The sequence below is a fragment of the Pongo pygmaeus genome, chromosome 3, assembly GCF_028885625.2.
Source record: "Pongo pygmaeus isolate AG05252 chromosome 3, NHGRI_mPonPyg2-v2.0_pri, whole genome shotgun sequence".
In the NCBI taxonomy this organism is placed as follows: Eukaryota; Metazoa; Chordata; class Mammalia; order Primates; family Hominidae; genus Pongo; species Pongo pygmaeus.
In genome coordinates, this window is record NC_072376.2 from 169868504 (window position 1) to 169894065 (window position 25562).

A 25562-nucleotide genomic window follows, 5' to 3' on the forward strand; every position below is an offset into this window, starting at 1 on the left:
GGTGGCTATAACTTCTAATTCTCTTAATACAAACTGATATACTCAGTAAATGGAAAAAAGTAAATAAATTATTGTAAACATTATCATTACTTTGGATCAGAAACCTTAGACTAAGAGACTGAAAAATACAATATTCAATAAAACCATTTAAGAAAAATCAGTGTTAATCATTTTTCATAATGTTAACCAAATTGGAGGGAGAATAAGAAAATCCTCAAATCTCACAGACATTTAAAAAACAACAAATAGCACTGTACTCAAGAAGAATAGTTCTAAATATAAGACTAAAATAACTTTAAAAATTCAGATTTAGATTTGTATATTTTACTTAAAAATAGGTATGGTTTAATTGAAGCAGTTTTCTGACCAAAAACTATGTAGTACTTTTTGCTTTTAGAACTGAGAAATAAAACTTTTAATAAGGTCTTTTGATTCTGGAGGAAAAGTTATTATTTCAGCCTTTTTAGGTTTCTTAACATTTTAAATAATGGTGCTTATGCTACAGTACACAGAGTAAAACATATATAATCTATTATAAATTACTCCAAAATTAAACAAGAAATTTTCCTTTCTTTCTAAAAGATCTGAAATGTGTTCTGGGCTCTCACTGTGTGTGGCCTCCAAACAGAAACAAGCTTGCACTGTTTTATTTCAGTTTTGCTTCATTTCTTCCCAAACAATCTCTCACTGCTAATCTACCGGGTCTTTTTTTTTTTTTTCTCTTTTAGCAGAAAGGGAAAAAAATCAAAGACATTAACTCCTTAGGCACAGTCACAAAAGCTGAACACTGTATGTATCATTTGGCATCAATTTGCATGGATTTATTTTTTATTAGTTATTAATGGAGCATGACTGGAGAATAATATTTCCATAAATAATTCTCTAAAATATCATTGAAATGCCGTAATTTTAAAATTATGTAGCAATTCTAGTACCACTGTTTTAAAAAGCTATAACTAGCTATAACCTCAAGTAAATACCATATGCTAAAGTTATTTCTAAAACTAGGTTTAGTTTATAATACCAAATGAAAAAATGGAGAGAGAAACTTCAATTATGTCTTATTGTTAAGGTACCCATGAATCAAGAAAATGATACGGAAATCCTAACATTATAAAGGAAAGTACTGATATTTATAATAAATACGTAAAATCTTTAAATATTAGAACAGCATCACTTTATTCAAATGAACAAGTCATCTCTTATTTAACTATATGCTCTATTATTCATAAACTGAGGAAAAAAAGTGGGTAAATCATCTTACAAGGGAGAACATAATTTTCAATGGCAACCTGTGTGGCAAAAACTGTTTCTGAAAATTTTAACTAATGTATTAAAACTCTGCCTCTAAGACACATGGTAATCAGAACCAAGGAGTCCTAAATGTTGACCAGAACCAGATATCCATTTATATTCCCAAAGAAGGCTACAGGGTTATCTCTTTACCTGTGAAATATAAAGAATTTTAAAGTAAACTTTACCCATAATTTGTCCTAGAAAAAAATGTGATTAAGCTCACTTAAAATTTTTTCTGTATATTAATGCCTGCAAAATATTCATTGGGTGGATTATGAAAAGCAGATAATGTTAACTGTATATACTAATGTTCATAAAATCATTAGTATGCACTAAATTCTTTAACTTCAGTGGATGTCCCACTAATTCCTACTCCTCACTGCCTCCCCTAAAAAGAAAACCAGGGCAATTCTTTAACTAATGCAAGAATGTGTCTTTGGTAATATAGCCTAATATATTAGGACAGCAGAATATCTGGTGTCATTCCTGTGAGTCTACTGCTTTCCGGTTTATGAATTATCTCTGTTGTGTGAGAGGAACAAAGGTGACATATAATAAATAGGAAGGTAGTATAGCTCCCTGTAGGTTTTAGACAACTCTAAGATGAAATGGCTGAATTTCTATGAAATCTTAATGAGCAGCTACAACGTGAATGGCATTGTGCTAGGCACTCCTGACAAACCTCAATGCAGAAAGTTAATTGTCTACTATAAACTAGTAGTTAATATTATTTTTATTATTACAAAGAAATCATTGTGGCCAGTGGAACCTAAAGTGGAATTTTGCAGAGGTAGGTTTGTAATCAATGAGACCATTGCCTCTGGGGAACTGAGTGTGCTGATATGAAGTTTATGCAGAGCAAAAAGAGAAAAATAAAGGCATCAGAGATGAACCAGGGGCTTGGAGGGACCCTTGCCCCTGAGCAAATGCCTCAAGAACTTTTAAGTCTGCTGTCCAGGAGGCACACTTTCTTGCTTTAGGCTTTCATTAATCTGATACACAGATAAGATTGATGGATTGCACCCTGTTAGTAAAGTGTGGGGGGTGGAGGGGGTGCATGGAGGGAGGGGTGTAATTTAGGAGTACACAATGATAATTCAAAACATTCTGCAAGGCTTAACAGCATAACCACTTGTCAAATTCTAACTCATCAGATCTCACCCTTCTGCAGACAGTTTATTAAGAGTAGAATGGATGTGGCTGTAAGTAGAGAGATGAATGGATATATGGAACCAAGACAAAGGACAGCTGAAGAAATGGCAGGTTAACTGTCAACGTAAATTTAAACACAGAAAAAACAAAGCTTGTGAGATTGTAAAATTTATATAATTTCTCCAGAAAGCAATCTTAAAAATTAAAATCACCAAGTTATACTTATTAGTCAATGTAGGACCCTACCTTCATGCTCTCCTGTTTCTTCCAGTCCAAAAGCCTATTGTTTTCCTAAACACAGTTTAATTACAAGAACTCCTATGCCTTTTCTCCCCACATATCTCCATTATCTACAGCCCAGTATAGGTCAATGTAGTTGCCACACAAAGCCTGGCTCAATAGAGTCCAGGAGAGTTGACAATAGCCCATTGAAGTCCATACTGACAATCTACCAATCTATTTCAACAATCATTTAAAAATGTGAATTTAATTCCAACAATGGAACCAATGACATACATGTGGCCTAAAGTCTCCCAGATGTGGTGTCTGGTCTCAGTCATAGTAAATCTCTGATAATAGGTCAACCCTGGTGACAGGACTTTTCTTAGCCAAGAGGATGGATGGCATTTTCAATCAACCGTTGGGTTCTTACTTCATCACAAGGCTCATGAATCTGACAACTTTCACACATATACAGTGAATCCTCTATTAGTTAAGCTGGGTGACTGAACTGCATGATCAACTCAGCATTCAAGTATTTACTGAGAGACTATTATGTGCTCAGAATTGAGCTAGCTGCTATAAATACCATACATATACTATGTCTACTATGTATATGTGGAATATACACATATAGTATGCTTTTATCGTTACATATTTGATTTAATCCATATAACTCCTTGGGTTACACAACCAGATAATCTATGTAGTCATAAAATCGGAAAAAAAAACCTTCAGTAGTGATATTTATACATGTTAGCTTTTGTGTTTTATTCTATAGGAGGACAGTAGATTGGTATTTATACACATTTAAATTAATATAATATAGACAGAAGTTCATTTAAAATATAAATAATATCCTTAATTTAAAGTTTATTTTGTCGCATGTTTGGGATGAACAAAACCTTTGCTCTCACAAAGACCTGCTAGTATGATTTCTACTACAATTACTATATTCCATATTTAAATATTTGAGAAATATTTCACTTTGTGAAAGTGTATCCACGGCCCTCAATGCCACCCTAGCCTAAAAAATATTAAACTCACTAAGTTCTGTGAAACAAGATACTGTAAAAGTATACTAAACAGATTCTTAGTGGCTTTAATCAAGCAAATAATCAGTATTAAACTATTACCTATTAATAAAAATGTACATCTTTGTCTATCATTAACATTTTTCATTTATAGGTAGAACTGTTACATTTTATTAAATTTAAATTTAAAAATATTAAAGTATGATATTAAACTTTAAAAGGTTTTGGAAAGGAACAAAGAAAATGGTACAGAATATATACTGGCAAAAAGTATTTCAGAATGGAATAGAGTTTGGGATATCTTAAATAACCTACATAATAAAACTGATCAAGATTCACAATTTATAACATACACAATTTATAACATTTATAACATACTTCAGAGATTTCTCCTTTAACTTCAATCATACATGATAAATGATTCTATTATTACTAAATGAATAAATTATCATTTTCAAAATTCAGTTTGCATTTTATTGTTTCTTTTTAGCTATACCCTTAACCAATTCTTACATTTCCTTTATTTAATCGGTTGTCTAGATAATATTTCATAGACTCCTGAGCAATCAAACAGGGAAATTTCTGCTTAACAATGCAACATGAATATAATATAAAATGGTAAATATTGATTTCATATTTTCTAATTTGCCTAATGAATTGCTGGCTTGGCATGTACAGAGTTTTTATTTACATAAAAATGAAATCCCAGCTAGGTTCGTTTTCTGATTTTTTTCTGATTCTCATGTGTAAGAGGAGAAAAATAAAAAGAAACAAAAAGCTGATCCAATTAAATAAGGGGATCTGAAAGTGGTACTTACTGGCATGACAATGTTGTAGTGGATGCAGAACCCTGGTTCAGAAGGAAAATATTCATCAGATACAAATCTTATCCTAATTTGATTTCCTTTAGAAATCTGTTTTCCTGGTACAGTACCAGAACCACACCAGCGCCCTAATATAGTTCCATCACTGGGTTCCTCAACTTCTACAAAATCATACCTGCAAAAAGACAAAGGGAAAGAGACATCATTTCATAATCTGTTATTCTGGCAATTACAAGTTTCATGTCTGTGGATGCTATGACTCTACGGACCACAGCAATGAGTTAATCCAAAATTTAACCGGGAACATATAATTAAGAATTCTAAAGAAGAGACACAACTGAAAATGAGGGCCCAGTTGAAGAAATATGAGTCTCTTTGGAGTCCTTAGTTTTTCTGTTTACGAATTCCAAATTCACTAAATAACCATCCTAAAACTTAAACATTTTGTAAGGAGCAACCGTATCTGACATTCGATTCATGAATTATTGAATATAATTTTCATTTGGACATGACAGTGTGACTCCACTCTTAATTCCTATTATTACTGCCCTTTATTTTCTGAGAGTAACTCTTTCATCCTGGCCAGGGGCCTTGGCTCTCTTTCCTCATCTGTGATGCAAGCTTTCCTAGAGTCACTTCATTGTATACGCATCTTTCGCACCTCACTTGGTACTGTTCTTCCTTTCTGTGACCTTCCTGGGTGTTCTCAGCTCACTGTCATCTTTCTCTTTTTGATAAACACATATTTCTAACTAACCATATATGTGTATAAGTGATCCATCTTCTTAGGCTGTTAATCCTTGAAGAAAGGAACCAGTTCTTACATATTTCTATTTTACATTTCACTATACACAGTATCTTAAACAGAGGAACAAATGATTGTTTTAAACACATGTCAACTTTTGGTTTGGAAGGTTTGGATCAGTGGTGCTTACTGAGACCATTATTGCCCCAGGACAGACTGTTTCAGAAATTTGTGGAAACATTTTAGGTTGTCTCAATGATTGGGGGTGAGAGAAGTGAGTGATTGAAATGTAGCAGGCAAGGTCCACGAATGCCCAACACTGGAAAGTTCTGAAAATGAGTATTTGCCCCATATCCTCCATGCTTTTCAAATATTTCACTGGACATTTCATGAAGGTGCAAATTCTACTACAGTTCATCTAAGTCTGGAATCTTACATCACCTCATGTATAAACGCATATATGTTTTGCACTGTTTTAGTTAAGATAAATTCTAAAGAACGTCAACTACACAGTAAATTGAGGGAATTTTCTGTGTTTTGTTTTAAACTTAACCAAGAGTTACTCACTTGGAAAAACATGTCACTAACAGGAATACTGGTTATACCATTTTCATCCCAACTAAAACAAACATATTCATATTAGTCTATATTTATAGCTGTCACATTCACAATGAGCCGACTTAAAAGATGCTAACATCTTCCCTTTATTTTTCTAGGGTAATTGTTACTGTTCATTTATATACTGAAACATATTATTTTAATATAGATTACTTTGCTATTTTAATAGATTTATATAACATGCAGACAATATATTTATTTTTAAAACAATTTCACATATAAACAGATAATTGCTTCTATGAATTGCATTTCAGAATACTAAGCAGGGCATTGTAAAACTTTTGTTAAAAGGAAGTCTGACATGGTTGTAAGCCACTGATAGATTTTTTTTCGAAATTTTAAATTCAGTAGATACCAGACTACCAAAAATACTACATTTTACGTAACATTAAATATATGAAAGAAAAAGTTGCTGAAAAAAGACAAAGTGTATAATGAAACAATTATACTTATAAATCTGAAGTATCCAAAACTCTCTTAAGGCATGGAACTTAAACTACTTCAGCTTCATTTTCCTCACTGGTAAACTGGGAATAATGCTACCTAAGTCAGAGACATCTGAAGAAAGGAAAAATGGGACAGCACATATGCAGCACCTAAAACATTGTTTGCACAGAGTTGCCACTCAAGAAAGTTTGTCTCCCATCTCTGTCCTGCACCCCTCCAACCTCTGCACACCTACTTTTTAACATGACCTTGGAAGTTTAAAAGCAGTAAATAAGAAAACACAAAGACAAAGAGGAGATACGATTTTGCTATATCACATGAGAAGTCCAGGGTTATAAGTTACATATACATAAGCCAGCCAGTATAACCATTTCAGGAGTTTTAGTGTATGTGTGTGCGGGATGTGGAAGGGTTAGGCTGAGTATGTGTGTGGTTCCGGGATGGTGGGTATAGCAGACGTAAGTAGATATTTCAGATCTATCTGGCAGAAAAGTTGATAATTATCATTTTTATCAAATGGTAATTTTTATATCAGGGTTGTCTACACATGAAACAAAGTTTCTATTCATAAGGATCTGTTTGTTCTGTGCTTAGGAGGCTAGCCTATGTGATGCAGGTTACCACCACTCATTCGACAGGGATTTATGAAATATTGATTTCACGAAAACTGCTCTGCTAGATTCTCAGGATACAAACACAAAACTAAAGCTTTTCTTGAGTTCTGGGTCTATAAAACACATTGGTAAGTGCTCTAATTAGAGTATGTAAGAAATACTGTGGAATAGTAGAAGAAAGAGAGCAATTTTATACAGTGAGATGAAGGTCAGCTTACAAAGGACTTGACACTTGGACTTTCAGAGTATCGACTGACGAAGGGTGAGAGGGGTGGGGGATGAAAATGCATTCTAGCAAGAAGTACAATACATAAGATGCAAAGAAGAAAGACAGGGCTAAGCATGGTCCATTGTGAATCGAGGGTGGGAAACAAAAATCAGATGGAGGTCAAGGTGGACAAACAGATGCAGGTGAGAAGGTCTTGGTATTACATGGTAATAAGACGTTGGATTGTTATTTGGTAGGCCAATGTTGAAAACATGTAGGCACATTCCAATGGGCTCGATGTCTCTTTAAAAAATTTGTCAACGTTTTAAAAAATGGAATTTCATAGAAAACCTGGATGTTTGGCTTTAAAAAAATTGAAGATCTGGTAATAATAAATATCATTAGCTTTGTGTGACTCCACAAGGGCTCATCTCCAGAATTCGTGTCAGCTCCAGCAAAGGAGATATCTTTGTTTACTTTACTGTCTTATCCTGAGCACCTACACCCCAGGCACATAGTAAACGCTGTGTCAGTATTTGATGAGTGAAGGAATGAATACTTGGCCTTCATAGCAACTGAGGCTGGGACTAAATGAAAAAAGCTTCAGATGAGGCGTGTTCTTTCTAGTTTTTAAAAATCTCTATCTACTTTCAATGATTTTAAAAAAATCCAGATTATCTTCATTTACTTATATTTGCCCTTTGGCATCTGAGTTGGCCACCCTTGCACTTAAGAGGCAGAGCCGCTGGAGGCTTCATAGAGGGGAGTAGCACAGACAGGTAATCACCACATGTTCGAGGAATTCGAGGAAACAGTAACATTTCAAGTGTGGGTCAACAGAAAAGATCCTTTAACAAAAGCATCCTGAGAAGGAGCAGTCAGGGAAATAAGAGGGAAGCCACTGTGAGGGAGGGTGCAGGCGTTAAGGTAAGAGAGAAGAGAGAATTTCACCTGAAGCAGGAGTGGTCGATAATGCCAAGTGTCAAAGAAAGATCAAAGAGGTGAAAACTAAAAAGTATCATTGGATTTGGCCAGGATGAAGTCATTTCAATAAACTGCTTCAGCAGAACACATTGTGTACAAAGTTTTCTTGAGACCATTTTTCAAAATAACCATTTTAATCTTTCTAATATAAAAAGCATCCTAAAGAGAAAAGAATATTCTCTTCAGGAAGTCTAAAATTAACAACTCAAATAGCTACTTTACTATATATTATTTTCTTTTTATTTCTGTTTAAAAATAAGCTACTTCGTATGTTATATGATCTGTAACTTCTTTAAAAGTATTTTAAAAAGGACTTTAATGACACAGAAATATCTAGATCAAAATGTTAACACTTTATTAAGAAACAAAAACATCTTAACTTTTGCCTTATCTAATTTATGTCGAAACAAAATCCACTGTCCTGTAAATAGGAGAAGGGTGATGAGCATATTATTACTTATTTCATGAAGATTTCCAACTGAATTTGATACCATTTAGGAAATAATCCTTATGAAAATTTCTGGATTTGCAGCGAGACAGCTGGCAACTAATTCTTACATGCTCATGCAAGTCTAGTGCATATATTTATGACAGTGCTTTGAAAAATCTATATAGTTTTGTTCTCCATAAAGTTGAAATGAAACAAACATCTAATAAGGTACTGTGTTCTTTGTCTATAAAACAGTAGAACTTAGCATATGCTACTAATTGTTTCATAGTAAATTAGGCATTTCAAGATTTTCTCAGAACTCGTGTCATACAAAAATATATAATTCTAAAATTCATGCAATTATTCTACCATTAATTTTTATGGTCACACACAATAACTATTAAGATGTCTATGGAATTTAAAGTTATTAATGAAATAATTATTTACACACACACACACACCCCGTTGCCACTTCATTTCATATTTCCTTTCAACTTGTTTGGGAATGCATAGTGAGGATAGAAAAAGAATAATGCATTAAATCAAGTCGTCTGCTTTAACAACTTGATATTTTTCTTATTTTCTGACATAACACCATTTGCAGAATATGGGATTCATAGCAAAGGTTGGTTGGCTGATATATGCTAACATAGCTCAAACATCAAGAAGAGAATGAAGAGAGAAAACAATGATGAAAAACGTATCTGTGGGCCACAGCCAAATGAAAGGGGGATGATAAAACTAAACAATATTGACACATAAAAGTGAAATCACAAAACAGAGTCCTCCTTAAATTCAGAAATCTACACATGCCCAGGTGACTGCTCTGGAGACATGGTAATCCTTATAATACACTCTCAGGTATTAATTTCCAATGTGCACAATTGGCCACATCAGTATTTAAAGGATTTACTAAACCTATTTTATGAGCCAATCAAACATCACTTTCTCATGGCAACATGATACAGAGCATACAGGGCTAAGTGGTTTATAATGATCACTCCCTTTCTCTAACACACCCCTGGGGACCTGTGGAGGATTTATGTTCTTTTATGTTTAACAAACAAGTCTGGTGTTGTAGACAAAATTTTCGTTCTCATGTGGGAATTAGAAAACTGTGAGGCCATGAGGACGTCTTTCTTACTCCTGAGAATTTTAAGGAGTATACCAAAGAAATGAATTCATTAGTAAACATAATTGTCAGACACTCAGCTTCTTTCAGCAAAAATAAGCCAAGCCTGCAAAACGGGCTGTTTCTAGTTCATGCTAACTAAAACCCTGTCAATTAAATCTACCCCATGAATTATCAAACCTGTCGGTAGTGTGAAAGAAACCCTGCCAACAAATGAATGTGGATTTTAAAAAGGCCCAGCCCTGCAAATGTCAACTGGAGTCTGAGCTTGCTGAGAAAGGTAATAAAATTAAGATGACAAATATTCTACAGTGTGTATTGGCTTATACTTTAATTTAGCAGAATGCAACTGGTACACAAAAATAGAAGTATTAGATTACCACTTTAACAGCAAATTGTTTATCTATGCTTTAAATTATAATAAAAATAACTTAAAAAATAATAATAATTACATTTATTAAGTGATTCCTATGTGACAGACACTGTTTTTTCTTAGGTACTTTTTATTTAGTAACTCATTTAATCCTCACAACAATCATAAAAATTAACACTTTTCCTCCATCCAGTCTATTAGTTACAAAATATAGAAAAGCTAAGTAACTTGGCCAAGGTCACACCAGCAACTAACTGCAAAGCGAAGGCTTCATTTTCAGGAGTCAAACCTTAGAGCCCATGCTCTTAAGTGCTAAGCCATATTGCTTATTATATTTAAAATATGCCTATATAATTATATCTGCTTTATTTTAAGGCCTAACTGCAGAGAATTTCTGTATCTCTATTCGGATTTGCCAAATGGTCTTTTTCAGGGACTGGAGAAATATTAGGGCCCTACAGATAAAACTGAATAGTCAACGTGCTAATTTGGGCCTATCAATTTTATAGAAATTTATTTGAATTAATTTGGTAATATTTATTAACAGCCACTCTAAATTCCTTATGAAGAGTTTTAAACCTACATGGAAATGTGTAAGTAAAGCCAACAGGCATGCTTCACAGGACTCACAACACAAGAATGGGTAATTCTCATGAAACCATGAAGAGTTCTACTTGTGAGAAATGCTTACAAATATTGTGTGGTGAGAAACTGATCATTTAAAATTATATTACTAAAAAAAACTACAAATATATAAACCATGAGGTCAACTTACAAAGCTAGAAAAATTAAGCAAATCAAAACAAAATATCAGATGAAAATTAATAAAGACAAAAGCTGTAAGAGATATAATCAAAATTAAAGTTAAAACTCAGAATTTAAACAAAAAGCTGATTCTCAACAAGGGGTTAGAGAGAGAGAATAAATCGAGAATTTACAAAGTTAGCAATGAGGAAGAAGATATAATCACAGGTAAGAATATATTTTAAAAGTATAAGTATATTTTATGTAACTTTATGCTAATTAAACCTGAAAGATTAGATAAAATAGATGACTAAGAAAATGTAAAGTATCACTATTTACTGGAAAAGTAGAAAAAGTTAAGATACTAAAACTCTAGAAGAAATGAAAAGGACTGTCAAGGATTACTTGGGAGGTCAGGAGTGCAAGACTAGCTTGGGCAACATGGAAAGACCCTGTCTCCCTCTCTCTTTTAAGAAAAAAGATGCAGTAACATGGAGTTTCATAGGAGAGTTCTATTTAACTCTAAAAGAACATATCATTCCAATTTTATATAAACAATTTTTTATTTGACCAGCGCAGCTATCCTCCCCATTAAATTTTAAAATGCTAGGCTAGGGCTGGGTGTGGTGGCTCACGCCTGTAATCCCAGCACTTTGGGAGGCCAAGGTGGGCGGATCACCTGAGGTCAGGAGTTCGAGACCAGCCTGCCCTACATGGTGAAACCCCATCTCTACTAAAAGTACAAAAATTAGCCTGGTGTGGTGGCGGGTGCCTGTAATCCCAGCTACTCAGGAGGCTGAGGCGGGAGAATTGCTTGAACCCGGGAGGCGGAGGTTGCAGTGAGCCAAGATCACGCCACCGCACTTCAGCCTGGGAGACAAGAGCAATACTCCGTCTTAAAAAAAAAAAAAAAAAAAAATTCTAGGCTAAATCTTGCATCAAAGTTCTTTGAAATGGCAATACTAGATATTAAAAATTAAGACTAATTTCACTCTTACATAGAATAAAACGCAAAAATTCCCAAGTAAAATGTAATCAAATAGGATTTGATTAAAAGATATACACTCATAATGCATTTTCTTGCTCTTCACAGATACCGCATTTTTTACAATTGAAAATTTATGGCAACCCTGTGTCAAAAGCAAGTCTATTGGAACCATTTTTTTCTGACAGCATGTGCTCACTTTGTGTCCCTGGGTCACATTTTGTGTCAACTCAGCAATGGAGCTGTTCTGCCTTCATATCATTTAGTGTCTTCACTGGAGTAGTGCTCATGACTTCCTTGAACAACTTTTCTTTTGCAGTCACAACTTGTCTAACTGGTGCAAGAGGCTAGGCTTTCAGCCTATCTTAGCTTTCAACATGCCTTCCTCACTAAGCATCATTCTTTCTAGCTGTTTTTTTTTTTTTTTTTTTGAGACAGAGTCTCGCTCTGTCGCCCAGGCTGGAGTGCAGTGGCGTGATCTTGGCTCACTGCAGGCTCCACCTCCCAGGTTCACACCATTCTTCTGCCTCAGCCTCCTGAGTAGCTGGGACTACCAGGCTAATTTTTTATATTTTTAGTAGAGACGGGTTTCACTGTGTTAGCCAGGATGGTCTTGATCTCCTGACTTTGTGATCCACCCGCCTAGGCCTCCCAAAGTGCTGGGATTACAGGCGTGAGCCACCGCGCCCAGCCCATTCTTTCTAGCTTTTGATTTGAAGTGAGAGACAGTGACTCTTTCACTTGAACTCTTAGAGGCCATTTTAGTGTTAATTGGCCTTATTCCAATATTCTTGTATCTCAGGGAATAAGGAGGCTCAAGGAGAGGGAGAGGACCTTGCCACATAATAATGAAAAAGTTTGAAATAATTGAACAAATTACCAAAATGTGCCAGAGCATTCCTAAGCCAAAGCCTAGTCCAGAGCAAGGTCCTAACTCTCTTTAATTCCATGAAGGTTAAGAAGAGTAAGGAAGCTACAGAAGAAAAGTTGGAAGCCAACAGAGGTTGCTTCATGAGGTTGAATGAAGGAAGCCATTTTCATAACATAAAAGTGCAAGGTGAAGCAGCAAGTACTGATGGAGAAGCTGCAGCAGGTTATCCAGAAGATCAATTAAGATAATTGATAAAGGTGGATATGCTAAAAAAACAAAAACAAAACAGATTTTCAGTGTAGATCAAACGTCTTCTATTGGAAGAAGATGACATCTAGTAATTTGATAGCTAGAGAAGAAAAGTCAATGCCGGGCTTCAAAGTTTCAAAGGACAGGCTGACTCCTTTGTTAGGGGCTAATGCATCTGGTGACTTTACGTTGAAGCTAATGCTCACTTACCATTCCAAAAATGCTAGGGCCCTAAAGAATTATGCTAAGTCTACTCTGCCTATGCTGTATCAATGGAACAACAAAACCTGGATGATGGCACATTTGTTTACAGCATGGTTTACTAAATATTTTAAACACTACTGCTCAGAAAAAAAGATTCTTTCAAAATATTACTGCTCATTGACAATGCACCTGGTCACCCAAGAGCTCTGATGGAGATGTACGTGTAAGGAGATTTACATACAAGGAGATTTATGTTTTCATGCCTGCTAACTCAGCATCTATTCTGCAGTCCATGGGCCAAGGAGTAATTCTGACTTTTAAATCTTATTATGTAAGAAACATATTTCACAAGGTAATAGCTGCCATAGATAGTAATTCCTCTGGTGAATCTGGGCAGAGTAAATTGAAAATCTTCTGGAAAGGATTCACCATTCTTGATGCCATTAACAATATTCATGATTCATGGGAGGAGGTCAACATATCAACATTAACAGGAGTTTGGAAGAAACTGGTTCCAATCTTCACGGATAAATCTGAGAGGTTCAAGACTTTGATGGAGGAAGTTACTGCACAGGTGGTGGAAATAGCAAGAGAACTAGAATTGGAAGTGCAACCTGAAGAGGTAACTGAATTGCTGCAATTTCATGATAAACATTGAATGAATGAGGAGTTGCTTCTTATGGATGGGCAAACAAATCGGTTTCTCAAGGTTGAAATCTTTCCTGGTGAAGATGCCATGAACATTGTCGAAATGACAACAAGGGATTTAGAATATTCCATAAACTTAGTTGACAGAGCAGCAGCAGGGTCTGAGAGAACTGACCTACAATTGCGAAAGAAGTTCTACTGTGGGTAAAAGGCTAGCAAATAGCACTTAATGCTACAGAGAAATATTTCATGGAAGTAAGAATCAATCAACATGTCAAAGTTCATTGTTGTCTTATTTTAATAAACTGCCACAGCCACTCAAACCTTCAATAAGCACCACCATGATCAGTCAGCAGCCACCACATTGAGGCAGGATGTGAGCAAAAAGATGACAACTCAAATTTCTGATATAATGCTACTGCATACTTAATAGACTACAGTATTGTGTAAACTTAAGTTTTATAAGTACTGAGAAACCAAAATATTCACATGATTTTATTGTGATATTTGCTTTATTGCAGTGATCTGGTACCTAATCAACAATATCTCCAAGGTTACGCCTGTAATACTTTATGACTGAGTATGGCTTTAGTTCATGAATATGAAGATGAACTAAGAATGACTCTTCAGAATAGTAAGAGGAGAAAAAATATATGATCATACTCATAAACACTGAAACAATATAATAAAATCAACAACTTAGATAAAAACTGGGTAAATTGTGAATAGCATAAAATTTCAAATCAAGGTAAAACATTATTTAACAGAAACTAACTACAGGCATTATATTGGATCAAATTAAAGGCAATTCTCATTAAAGTTAGAACAAGGATAGGGCTGGCCATTCTCACCATTAGTTTCCAATATTTTGGAAAAAGGCTCTAGCTGTTTTAGTAACAGAATAAGATAAAAAGTTGTAATAGATACAGAAGAGACAAACAATCCTTAGTTAATAATAGATTCCCATGAGAACAGATTGTGGTTGGGTAAGCACAGAGGCTAGAAGAGCCTGGCAATAATTCAGGAGTGGGACAAGATGGCTTGAAGTATATATAGTATGAAAGTTGAGACATCCCAAGGAATGTTGCCTGTTGTGTGTGTGTGTATGGGTGTGTGTGTGAATGTGTGTGAGAGAGTGTGAGTATACAATTTTTTTGGAAACAGTCTCACTCTGTCATACAGGCTGGAGTACAGTGGTGCAATTACAGCCCACTGCAGCTTTGATCTCCTGGGCTTAAGCAATTCTTCCACCTCAACCTCCCAAGCAGCTGGGACTACAGGTGTGACGCATCACACCTGAATTTTTTTTCTTTTTTTTAACTTTTTGTAGAGATAAGCATCTCACTATATTGCCCAGGCTGGTTTCAAACTCCTGGGCTCAAGTGATATTCCCACCTCGGCCGCCCAACATGCTGGGGTTACAGATGTGAACCACCACTCTCTATGTATATTTATTTTATTTTATCTTTTTGAGACAGGGTCTTGCTCTGTCACCCAGGCTGGAGTGCAGTGGCATGATCTTGGCTCATGGCAACCTCTGCCTCCTGGCTTCAAGCGATTCCCATTCCTCAGCCTCTGGCATAGCCTGGATTACATGTGTGCACCACCATCGCCTGGCTAATTTTTTGTATTTTTAGTAGAGACGGGGTTTCTCTGTGTTGGCCAGGCTGGTCTTGAGCTCCTGGCCTCAACTCATCCCCCTGCCTTGGCTCCCAGAGTGGTGGGATTATAGGCTTGAGCCACCGTGCCTAGCTGCCAACGTGGATATACTTTTAAGGTAGGTTTGACAGAACTTAGTGTGGGGTATGAGAGAATGACAGGGGTCAAAAATGATTCCAAAACTTCTGGCTTTTATAATCTATCTGGAACTAATAAGGGAATTCAGTAAAGGGACTGAATTTAGGACCAATATAGAAATATCAAAAATTTTTCTTTAAGACAGAGAAAAACAAAACCTGAATATCAGGGATAAAAATGTCTTTCACAGTGAAATTTAAAAAGCGGTCTGTAATCCCAGCAGTTTGGGAGGCCAAGGCAGGTAGGTCACGAGTTCAGGAGATCGAGATCATCCTGGCTAACACGGTGAAACCCCGTCTCTACTAAAATTACAAAAAATTAGCCTGGTAGTCCCAGCTACTCAGGAGGCTGAGGCAGGAGAATGGCGTGAACCCGGAGGCGGAGCTTGCAGTGAGCTGAGATTGCACCACTGCACTCCAGCCTGGGCGACAGAGTGAGACTCCATCTCAAAAAAAAAAAAATAGTGCATAGTAATAAATTTAACCAATAAAGTGTGAATACTATATGAAGAAGCACATACAATATTACTGAAAGACAAAAAGGCATGAATTTATTTTTATCAAAATCACAATAAGGCTTGTAAAATATTCATATACAATAATAAACATAAAAATCAACATGTAATGCATGCTATGAACCAGAAACTTCATAAATATCAACTCATCCAGTCTTCAAACACAGCCCCATCTGGTTATGGTTATTATACCCATCTTAGACATACACAGAGATTATGTAACAAGGGAAAACTCATATAGGTAAGAGTAATAGAACTGGAGCAGAAACCTTACTCTAAGCTTCAGAGCTCATATTCTCTTTTTTTTTTTTTTTTTTTTTTTTTTTTGAGATGGAGTTTTGCTCCTGTTACCCAGGCTGGAGTGCCATGGCGTGATCTCGGCTCACTGCAACCTTGCAACCTTCACCTCACAGGTTCAAGTGATTCTCCTGCCTCAGCCTCCCGAGTAGCTGGGATTACAGGCATAGAGATGGGGTTTCTCCATGTTGGTCAGGCTGGTCTCAAACTCCTGACCTCAGGTGATCTGCCCACCTCGGCCTCCCAAAGTGCTGAGGTTACAGGCGTGAGCCACAGCACCCAGCCCAGAGCTCATATTCTTAACCATTATATGATACTTCTCTAGCTAAACAGGACAGAACAAAGAATTGTCCAGTTTAAAATGTCACTACTGGCCAGGGACAGGGTGGCTCATGCCTGTAATCCTAGCACTTTGGGAGACGGAGGTGAGCACATCACCTGTGGTCAGGAGTTCAAGACCCACCTGGACAACATAGCAAGACCCTTCTCTAAGTTTAAAAATAAAAATAAAATAAAATGTGACTATTCATTATCCACTTGTGAAAAATCTAATTTAAACTATCCAGACCCTTATCTGTAAAATAGGGAAAATATTTATTAACTCACAAGATTGTTGCGAACATTAAACACAGGGAGAATGTATATAGAGTGTTTAGCATAGTGCCTAACAATAAGTTACTCAATAAGTGATAGTTTTGTTTTGTTCTATTCTTACTATTGCTATTATTGCAACAATACATGCAACCTATGGAAGACTTCACCTCTGTGGCAGAGCAGATCACAAAGCTCCTCAAGCACAGATCACTACTTTAAAAAAAATAATTCTAACTGAAAAATACAATAGTGTGAATTTATGGGGTACAATCTCATGTTGTGAACACTGTTGGTGGGAATGTAAACTAGTACAGCCATTGTGGAAAATACTGTGAAGGTTCCTCAAAAAATGAAAAATAGAAATACCATATGACCCAGCAATACCACTACTCAGTATATATCCACTGCAATCAATATGTTGAAGAGATATCTGCACTTCCTTGTTCATTTCAGCAGTATTCACAGCAACCATGATATTAAAGCAATCTAAGTGTCCATCAACAAAAAAACAGATAAAGAAAGTGTAGTATATATAAACACTGGAATACTACACAGCCTTCAGAAAGAAGAAAATTTTTCATTCATGACAACATGAACGGAACAAGACATTATGCAAGGTGCAATAAGCCAGCCACAGAAAGACAAGTACTAAATGATCTCATTTATATGTGGAATCTAAAAAAGTTGCTCTCATAGAAACAGAGATTAGAAAGGTGGTTACCAGAGGCTAAAGTGAGCTGGAATGGATGAGGAAAGAGAAGATGTTGATCAAAGGGTACAAAGTTTTCCTTAGACCGTAGGAATAAGTTTTAGTAGCCTATTGCACTACACTGTGAGCAAAGATCACTAATTTCAACTAAAGAGGCTCCAAAACTAGGCTTTTTGCCTTTCTTATCTGTGGGAGTAACTGTCCTGAATTTAACCCGTCTAGAACAATATAAGCATATATATATATATACACACACATTTGCTATAATTAACACTCACTCCCTTCACTGTAGTAGAAGACAGATTCATCAACAACTAGCAAAAATATTGAGTACTTAATTTTTGTTTCTGCATTTTGTAACCCATACGATTAAATGTATTCATGTATAAAAAGTGCTCACCTACTTGGCTCAGCATTTCTTTCCTATGACTGATCAGTTCCTGAAATATGTGATTACCTATCTTCAGTCAGCTACCACCTATGTGTAGATATGCACTTTTATGGAAACATCACCTCATACCATTGTACTATTACTGAAATAATGCCAAGATTTAGGCATCTAATACATCTAATGTTAACTGAGAGATGGCTTCCATGACAAAGGACACTATTCATATTCCTCTCTCTTCTAAGGACCACTTTCTGTACTCTCCATGAGAGACTTTCTTGTAATTAGTTTTATAAAAACCTCATTAATATTTAGGTCTGCTGGGTGTGATGCCCTGCGGTATGTGGCTGTCTCTAGAGCATATATAGAGTGAGTCACTATTAAATAAGTCATAATTAAGTAACAGTTCATAGACATAATGCCTTAATACATGTGCCAACAACTAAATCACTGCATTATTGAAAGAAATTTGAGAAACTAAATTTAAGAAATAAAAGTAACATATTTAGATTTAAGTAAAATTGTTACCTCATGGATTATCATTTTGCCATTTCTTCTTCTACTTTGAACACAGTAGAGGTAGGCAGATGCAGGAAAAGGGTAGGCCCTCCTCAAATGCATTCCAACTACTGAGTTTAGGGTATCTAGGAATATAGAGATGGGAATGTCCACATCAAGGCGTACTTAAACGGCATAAAAATTTAAGGCCAGGCGCGGTGACTCACGTCTGTAATCCCAGTACTTTGGGAAGCCAAGGTGGGCAGACTGCTTAAGCTCAGAAGTTCAAGAATAGCCTGGGAAAGATGGTGACACCCCGTTTCTACCAAAAAATACAAAAAAAAAAATTTCCAGGCTGGTGATGCCTGCCTGTAGTACCAGCTACTGGGGAGGCTGAGGTGGGAGGAACACTTGAGAATGGGAGGTCGAGGCTGCAGTGAGCCATGATCTCACCACTGCACTATAGACCTTCTGACAGAGCAACACCCTGTCTCCAAATAATAATAATAATAATAATAATAATAATAATAATACTAAGAAGAAGAAGAAGAAGAAGAAGAAGAAAAGAAAGAAGGGCTATAAATATATTCTCCCACGAACCCAATGGCAAGAGTGTTCCAGGTATAAGAAACTCGTAGTTTACCCTCTATCAGAAGAGATTCTATAGGCTGCTCCTTCTTTCGTACACTGTTCTCCTCTCAACCAAATTATGTTCTTTGTATAGCTGAACAGTGTTGCCTAAACATATCTATAAAAAGTCAGGACCATGTTAGTATGATTAAGCAATTTTCTTTTTTTTTTTTTTCTTGAAGACAGTCTCACTCTGTCACCTAGACTAGAGTGCAGTAGCACAATCATAGTTCATTGCAACCTTTAACTCCTAGCCCCAAGGGATCCTCCTGCCTCAGCCTCCCAAGTAGCTGGGACTACAGGTACACACTACCAGGCCGGGTTAATTTTTCAAATTTTTTTAGAGAAGGGGTCTTTATTGCCTAGGCTGCTGCTCAAACCCTGGGCTCAAGCAATCCTCCCACATTGGCCTCCCAAAGGGCTGGGATTACAGTCATGAGCCACCATATCCAGGTTTTAGTTGGAATTTTTTTTTTTTTTTTTTTTTTTGAGATAGAGTTTCACTCTTGTTGCCCAGGCTGGAGTGCAGTGGTGCGATCTCGGCTCACTGCAACCTCTGCCTCCCAGGTTCAAGCGATTCTCCTGCCTCAGCCTCCTGAGTAGCTGGGATGACAGGCACCTGCCACCTCGCCCAACTAATTTTTGTATTTTTAGTAGAGACAGGGTTTCACCCTGTTAGCCAGGTTGGCCTCGAACTCCTGACCTCAGGTGGTCCATCCAGCTTGGCCTCTCAAAGTGTTGGGGTTACAGGAATAAGCCACCGTGCCATTGCAATTTTTGGTGACTGCAAAGGAAATTATTTTCTGTTTAAGGTGAAAATGAGTCAAATTTTTATCATTTTACAATTAATCAAGGCATCTTTAAAGGATTTACTATAGGTTAGGTTCTTTCAGCTTTCATCTACTCTGTATTATTGCTACATTTGCAAAAGGTGATGGACTTCAGATATGGATTTATAAAAAGCTGAGAGAAACATTTAAGTAGCATGATAATAAAATCTGAAAAGGATTTATTAAAGGCTTATCAAAGCAATACCATGACTTCAAGCCTGATTTTAAAAGAAAATATTTAAACAGCTGACCAGCAGCATAAGCCATTTTAATTCTTCATTTATATATACAAATTTAGGTCTTGGTGATGTCCATGAAAATGAAAAACAATGAGTTTGTTTTAGAATAAACCAAAGCGAAATAAAAACATTGTTCCTTTTAGGATATTAGAGAATTTCAGGTACAGTTCCCAAATATGAGCATTTTTGAAGTATTTTAAGCATTTATGCTTAGTGAATATCTATTCTATAATGAAATGGTTTCCTATAAATGCATCTGAAAAAATACTCTCTAAAGCTTAAGAAAAATTCTGTTTATCCAAGATAATTCATTATTCAAAATTTGCCTTTAGTAAGAACAGACTGGCTGGGCCCGGTGGCTCACGCCTGAAATCCCAGCACTTTGGGAGGCCGAGGTGGGCGGAACACAAGGTCAGGAGATCAAGACCATCCTGGCTAACATGGTGAAACCTCGTCTCTACTAAAAATACAAAAAATTAGCCGGGCGTGGTGGTGGGCGCCTGTAGTCCCAACTACTTGGAAGGCTGAGGCAGGAGAATCCCTTGAACCTGGCAGGCAGAGGTTGCAGTGAGCGGAGATCACACCACTGCACTCCAGCCTGGGTGACAGAGTGAGACTCCATCTCAAAAAAAAAAAAAAAAACAAAAAACAGATTGATAGACTTGTACTTCAACAAATGCAAGCAAATGAGCAGAGAGCATTTCAATGCTGACTGATGACTGATGATTCTAAGGAAGTAGGTGTTCAATATAAAAATGGCTTAGACTTGATGTTCCTCTTCAGCAAAATAAAAAACTAAATCCAATGGTCTTGAAGGCCATTTTTTTTAATCTTATTATTTTTCTTGTTTAAGAACAAAATCACATTTAGTTAGATGTGTGCTGTTATGTCAAAAAACATGCAGCTTAGACTACATGCTTATGTAATACCCACATATATACATACATACACACACATACCCATTACTACATTTGCCAGAAAATTTTATTATTTTCCAAGGTCAATACAGCACTGTTATCACCAAAGACAATAATTTTCTACAAGTAAGATCCAATCCATGGGAACCAACTTATAAACACCAGTATATGATGAGGTCCTCAAAGATTTGCTATTAGGAAATAAGAAAACACACATGTACATATGGGAGTGTTGAGAGGCAAAGCAAATGCGCGGAACAGTGGAGTCCTGGACTTTGCAAGGCCTCTCCTCTGAACATGCAGGCCAAAGATCAGGAGAAGCTCTCGTCCCATTGAGGCAAATGAAGCTACTTCCGCCGGAAACGTTATATAATATAATACCTCTTCCTCACTCTGTCACTTTCACAAAACTCTTCCGAAGTGCTGATGGGTGAGGGAGCACTCTGGCTCTGGAGATCTCTGACTACTGCAGACCACAAGTGCCTTCTAACAGGACAAAATCCTTTTTCTTATACATTTTGCAATGCAAATCACACTTTAAAAGGTCACCATTTAGAACACAAAAGCACACTTTGGGATACATCTGACATATGCCCCATCTCACTCTTCTGATATGAATTATGTCCTTTACTTCTTATCAGATACAGTGCCAATCAGCACAGTTTCAAGAAGTAATGACAGATGACAGCCGGCATCAAGACCGTGCTTAAAAAGTGGAAGAGGTTTTAATTATCTAATGAAAACTCCACTAGTGTTTCAGATTTCTAGGAAAGAAATTTACCTCTGTTTTCTAATTTAAGTTACAAGGATGACTCAAAGAGCTATCAGAAATTTTGACTGGTTTTTTGCTTTTTCTCCCTTTTCTTTAGTGACCATTATAAAAATAATGCATGTATACATATGTATATATATAATTATGTATATGTGTGTGTATATATATGCATGTATACATAATTGTATTCTGGAAATATAATTAGCATGTGTGTGCTCTTATGGTATATTTAACGTACAGATAGAACAGGTAAAATTCTACTTACATCACTTTCATTTATATATTACTTCCTAAGTAAGCTTGTATATACTTTAAGAATATTCATGACCAATCTATAAAATTAATCTCTTGGAATACTGTAAACAACATAAAAATATCCAAAAAAATTCAGACTCTAGAGGCAGAATTAGCTAAAGTGGGTATACACATTTTTTAAAAATAAAGTTTACTTAGCAATTTTAAGAAAATCAATCTTCACTAGAGAATGGGATTCTGTGGAAACTAAACTATTTAATGGAAATTTAGTGAAGTACAGACATTAATATTTTCTGAGACTTCAGATATTGAACAAAATAAAAATAATTTAACTTCTATTATGAGAAATTTAGAATTTGAGAAATTAGAAATAGAAGTCATCTTATTCCTATCACATGTTAAAAGTAGGAAAACAACTTTCTAACTCTTATGATCTACTAGGATCATCACTCTTATTTCCAATGCCAAGGGGTTTATGGAATCTACAGGATTATATTTTTCACAGAAATGGATTGTTGAACGAGGAATTAAGAAAAAAGAAAGACTGCCATTTCTCAAGAAGCAAAACAAAACAAATATCTTCATATAAAGGGAAGCATTTCAGATTGTTAGGTGATTTCATCATTGTAATAAGTCCTGCTAAGGCGATTACTTCATATTTTGTAGCATGAAAAGGGAAATAAGAAATTCTAGGCTGAGTGCCCACTTGGCTAAATCTACCATCCTGGGCAATATCCCTAGGCAGAGATTTTTTGGCCCTAGGTTTATTTTATTTTCTTTTTCTCACTTTAAAATTTTCCTCTTGCTCTCTATTTCTTTCTTTCTTTATCCTGTTAAAATTACCCCTTCAACATGCTTTAATATCTAGGATTCCTACCATATCCTTTGATAGTCTCTTGTGTCACCAGAAAATTTGGCAGTTTTTGACAGTTTCAAATATATCACTCACTTCATTTCCTCTTTTGTTCCAGATGTTATTTCTTAGATTTTTCTCTCCTTGACAGAAGAGGTAGGACAGCTTTTAAACAAAAGCTATTATTATCTCATGAGTTAAATTCACATATTCAGAATTTTTATCTACCCATTTATTTCACTGAGCCTCAATATCCCTCTCTGCAAACACCAAGGATCAATCATGCATCACTTCTCAATTTTATTAATCTTATAGACAATAAAAATAAAAATTAAGTACAAGAGTCTCAAACCACTTAGTGGTGTGAGAACCTTCCCACTAGTACTACTTCAGTAATTTAATAGAACCAAATAGAAACAGGGCCCATTACTTCATAAATGTATCTGAAAAGCTGTGTTAATTGTTACACATATAAGCAAAACTGAGGTCCAACAACTGGCCATTTGTAGCAATTTACTTACTCTGATTTCAATTACTAAGTTGTTTGTATTTTTATATAAAGTAGAATTAAAATATGAAAAGTACATATTTAAGTGTCTTAAAATATACAGCAAATACAATTCTAAAAATAAGCTCTTTGAAGACAGGAACTGCATTAAAAAAAAAAAAAAAAAACTTCATGTCCTCAGACCTTATCAACTGTGTGACAGTATGGCACTAGCATTATACCATTCCATTTGGTTGATATGAGAACTTACACACTTCAAACTACAAAGGAAAATAAAAGATAAAGCACTGTGCTTCCTTTCCCTGCCACCACCACGAACTTCAGTTCAGAGATCTGGTGAAACACAACTTTCCATTCTCCAAGTGGACCTACGGGCAACTGAGTAATTGTGGGCTACTTAGGGCTTTAGTCATTTTGGTCATTTAGTCACTTGTGGACCTCAACCTGGGCGAGACAGTATATTTCACCAGACGGCAAATATGATCACATTTTTTGGTACAGCAACTCCAGCAATAATAGTCCTGTCATAGGTCAAGAACGTACTTTATATCACCAAGTTATGACTAATGGGTTCCAAGCACATACGGTGGTACATTTCATTGGATATTCTTAAAAACTATCTAATGGTGGCTTTCAAAATATTGAGCATGCGATTCTTTAAAACAAAAGATTCCATGCTCAATATTGACAAATGTGATCAATTAAGTTATTTACTACCAATACTATAACCTTCTACACTTCACTTGGCCCACTTCAACTTCTTCAGATTTCAGGTAAATATTACTTCTCGGAGATGCCTTCTGTGAGTCCTATGGGTAGAGATTGCAATGTCTTTGCAGCATGGTCCCTACCACACCCATGACTATTTAGAATTATATTTTTTGTATGCCTATCCCTTTACTATTCAATGCTTTCCAGAGGCCAGGGGCCCATCTAATAATCTTTGTATCCCCAATATTTAGCATGGTATTTCCTCCATACATAGAGAGGACTATATGACTGTTGAGTGAGGGATGGATAGACAGAGTAGTGAATTCACACATACATAATAGAGTAACATACATATTCATACACAAATATGCAGAGAGTAGGCAACCAACTAGTCAAAATTATACTTGTGCTGTTGAAATATCCCTACATAACCAATATTTGTACTCTTGAACATTTTTTTCATTTTTTCTCTAATTGTGGTTATTCACCTTAAATACAAGTACACCTAATTTTCTAAAAATTTAGCTGGGTGCAGTGGTACATGCCGGTATTCCTAGCTAGTTGGGAGGCTGAGGCAGGTGGATCCCATGAACCCAAGAGTTTGAGGACAGCCTAGACAACATGAGACCCTGTCTTTTTTTTTTTTTTTTTGAGATGGAGCCTTGCTCTATCATGCAGACTGGAGTGCAGTGGCATGATCTCGACTCACTGCAATCTCCACCTCCCGAGTTAGAGCAATTCTCCTGCCTCAGCCTCCTGAATAGCTGGGACCACAGGGATGTGCCACCATGCCCAGCTAATTTTTGTATTTTTAGTAGAGATGGGGTTTCACCATGTTGGCCAGGCTGGTCTCCAACTCCTGACCAAGTGATCCACCCACCTCGGCCTCCCAAAGTGCTAGGATTACAGGTGTGAGCTACCACACCCAGCCAACCCTGTCTCTTGAAAAAAGAAAAAAAAATGCAACTGGCTTTTTAAAAACAAGGACACTAGACTGTGCTTCGAGTAATAAATTAGATACAATTTTTCAAACCTTATTATAATGTCAATCATCCTTCATCTTCTCACATGCTCACCATTCCCACAGTGAGCACTTTGATTTGCTATATACATTTGGCACACTAGTTTACACAGGTTATGCAACTTGCTGGGTTTTAATTCCATGGTCTATTTATTACACACACCCCATCCTATAAACTGTTACTTCAAATAGTTTTGTCTTTTTAAATTTTTTTTTCTATTTTCTCTCTTAATATGGAAATGCCATTATCAC

General features: G+C 36.1%; 1 protein-coding gene across 3 annotated transcripts in view; it reads right to left on the reverse strand.

Moving 5' to 3' along the window:
- The window catches only part of PDGFC (platelet derived growth factor C), a 215818-nt gene that overhangs the window by 43813 nt on the left and 146443 nt on the right, over nt 1-25562 (reverse strand). For all 3 annotated transcript variants that reach the window (XM_063664233.1, XM_063664231.1, XM_063664232.1), the window contains one exon: nt 4520-4700. In XM_063664233.1, the coding sequence (XP_063520303.1) occupies nt 4520-4700 (181 nt within the window). The remainder of the gene's footprint in view (nt 1-4519; nt 4701-25562) is intronic.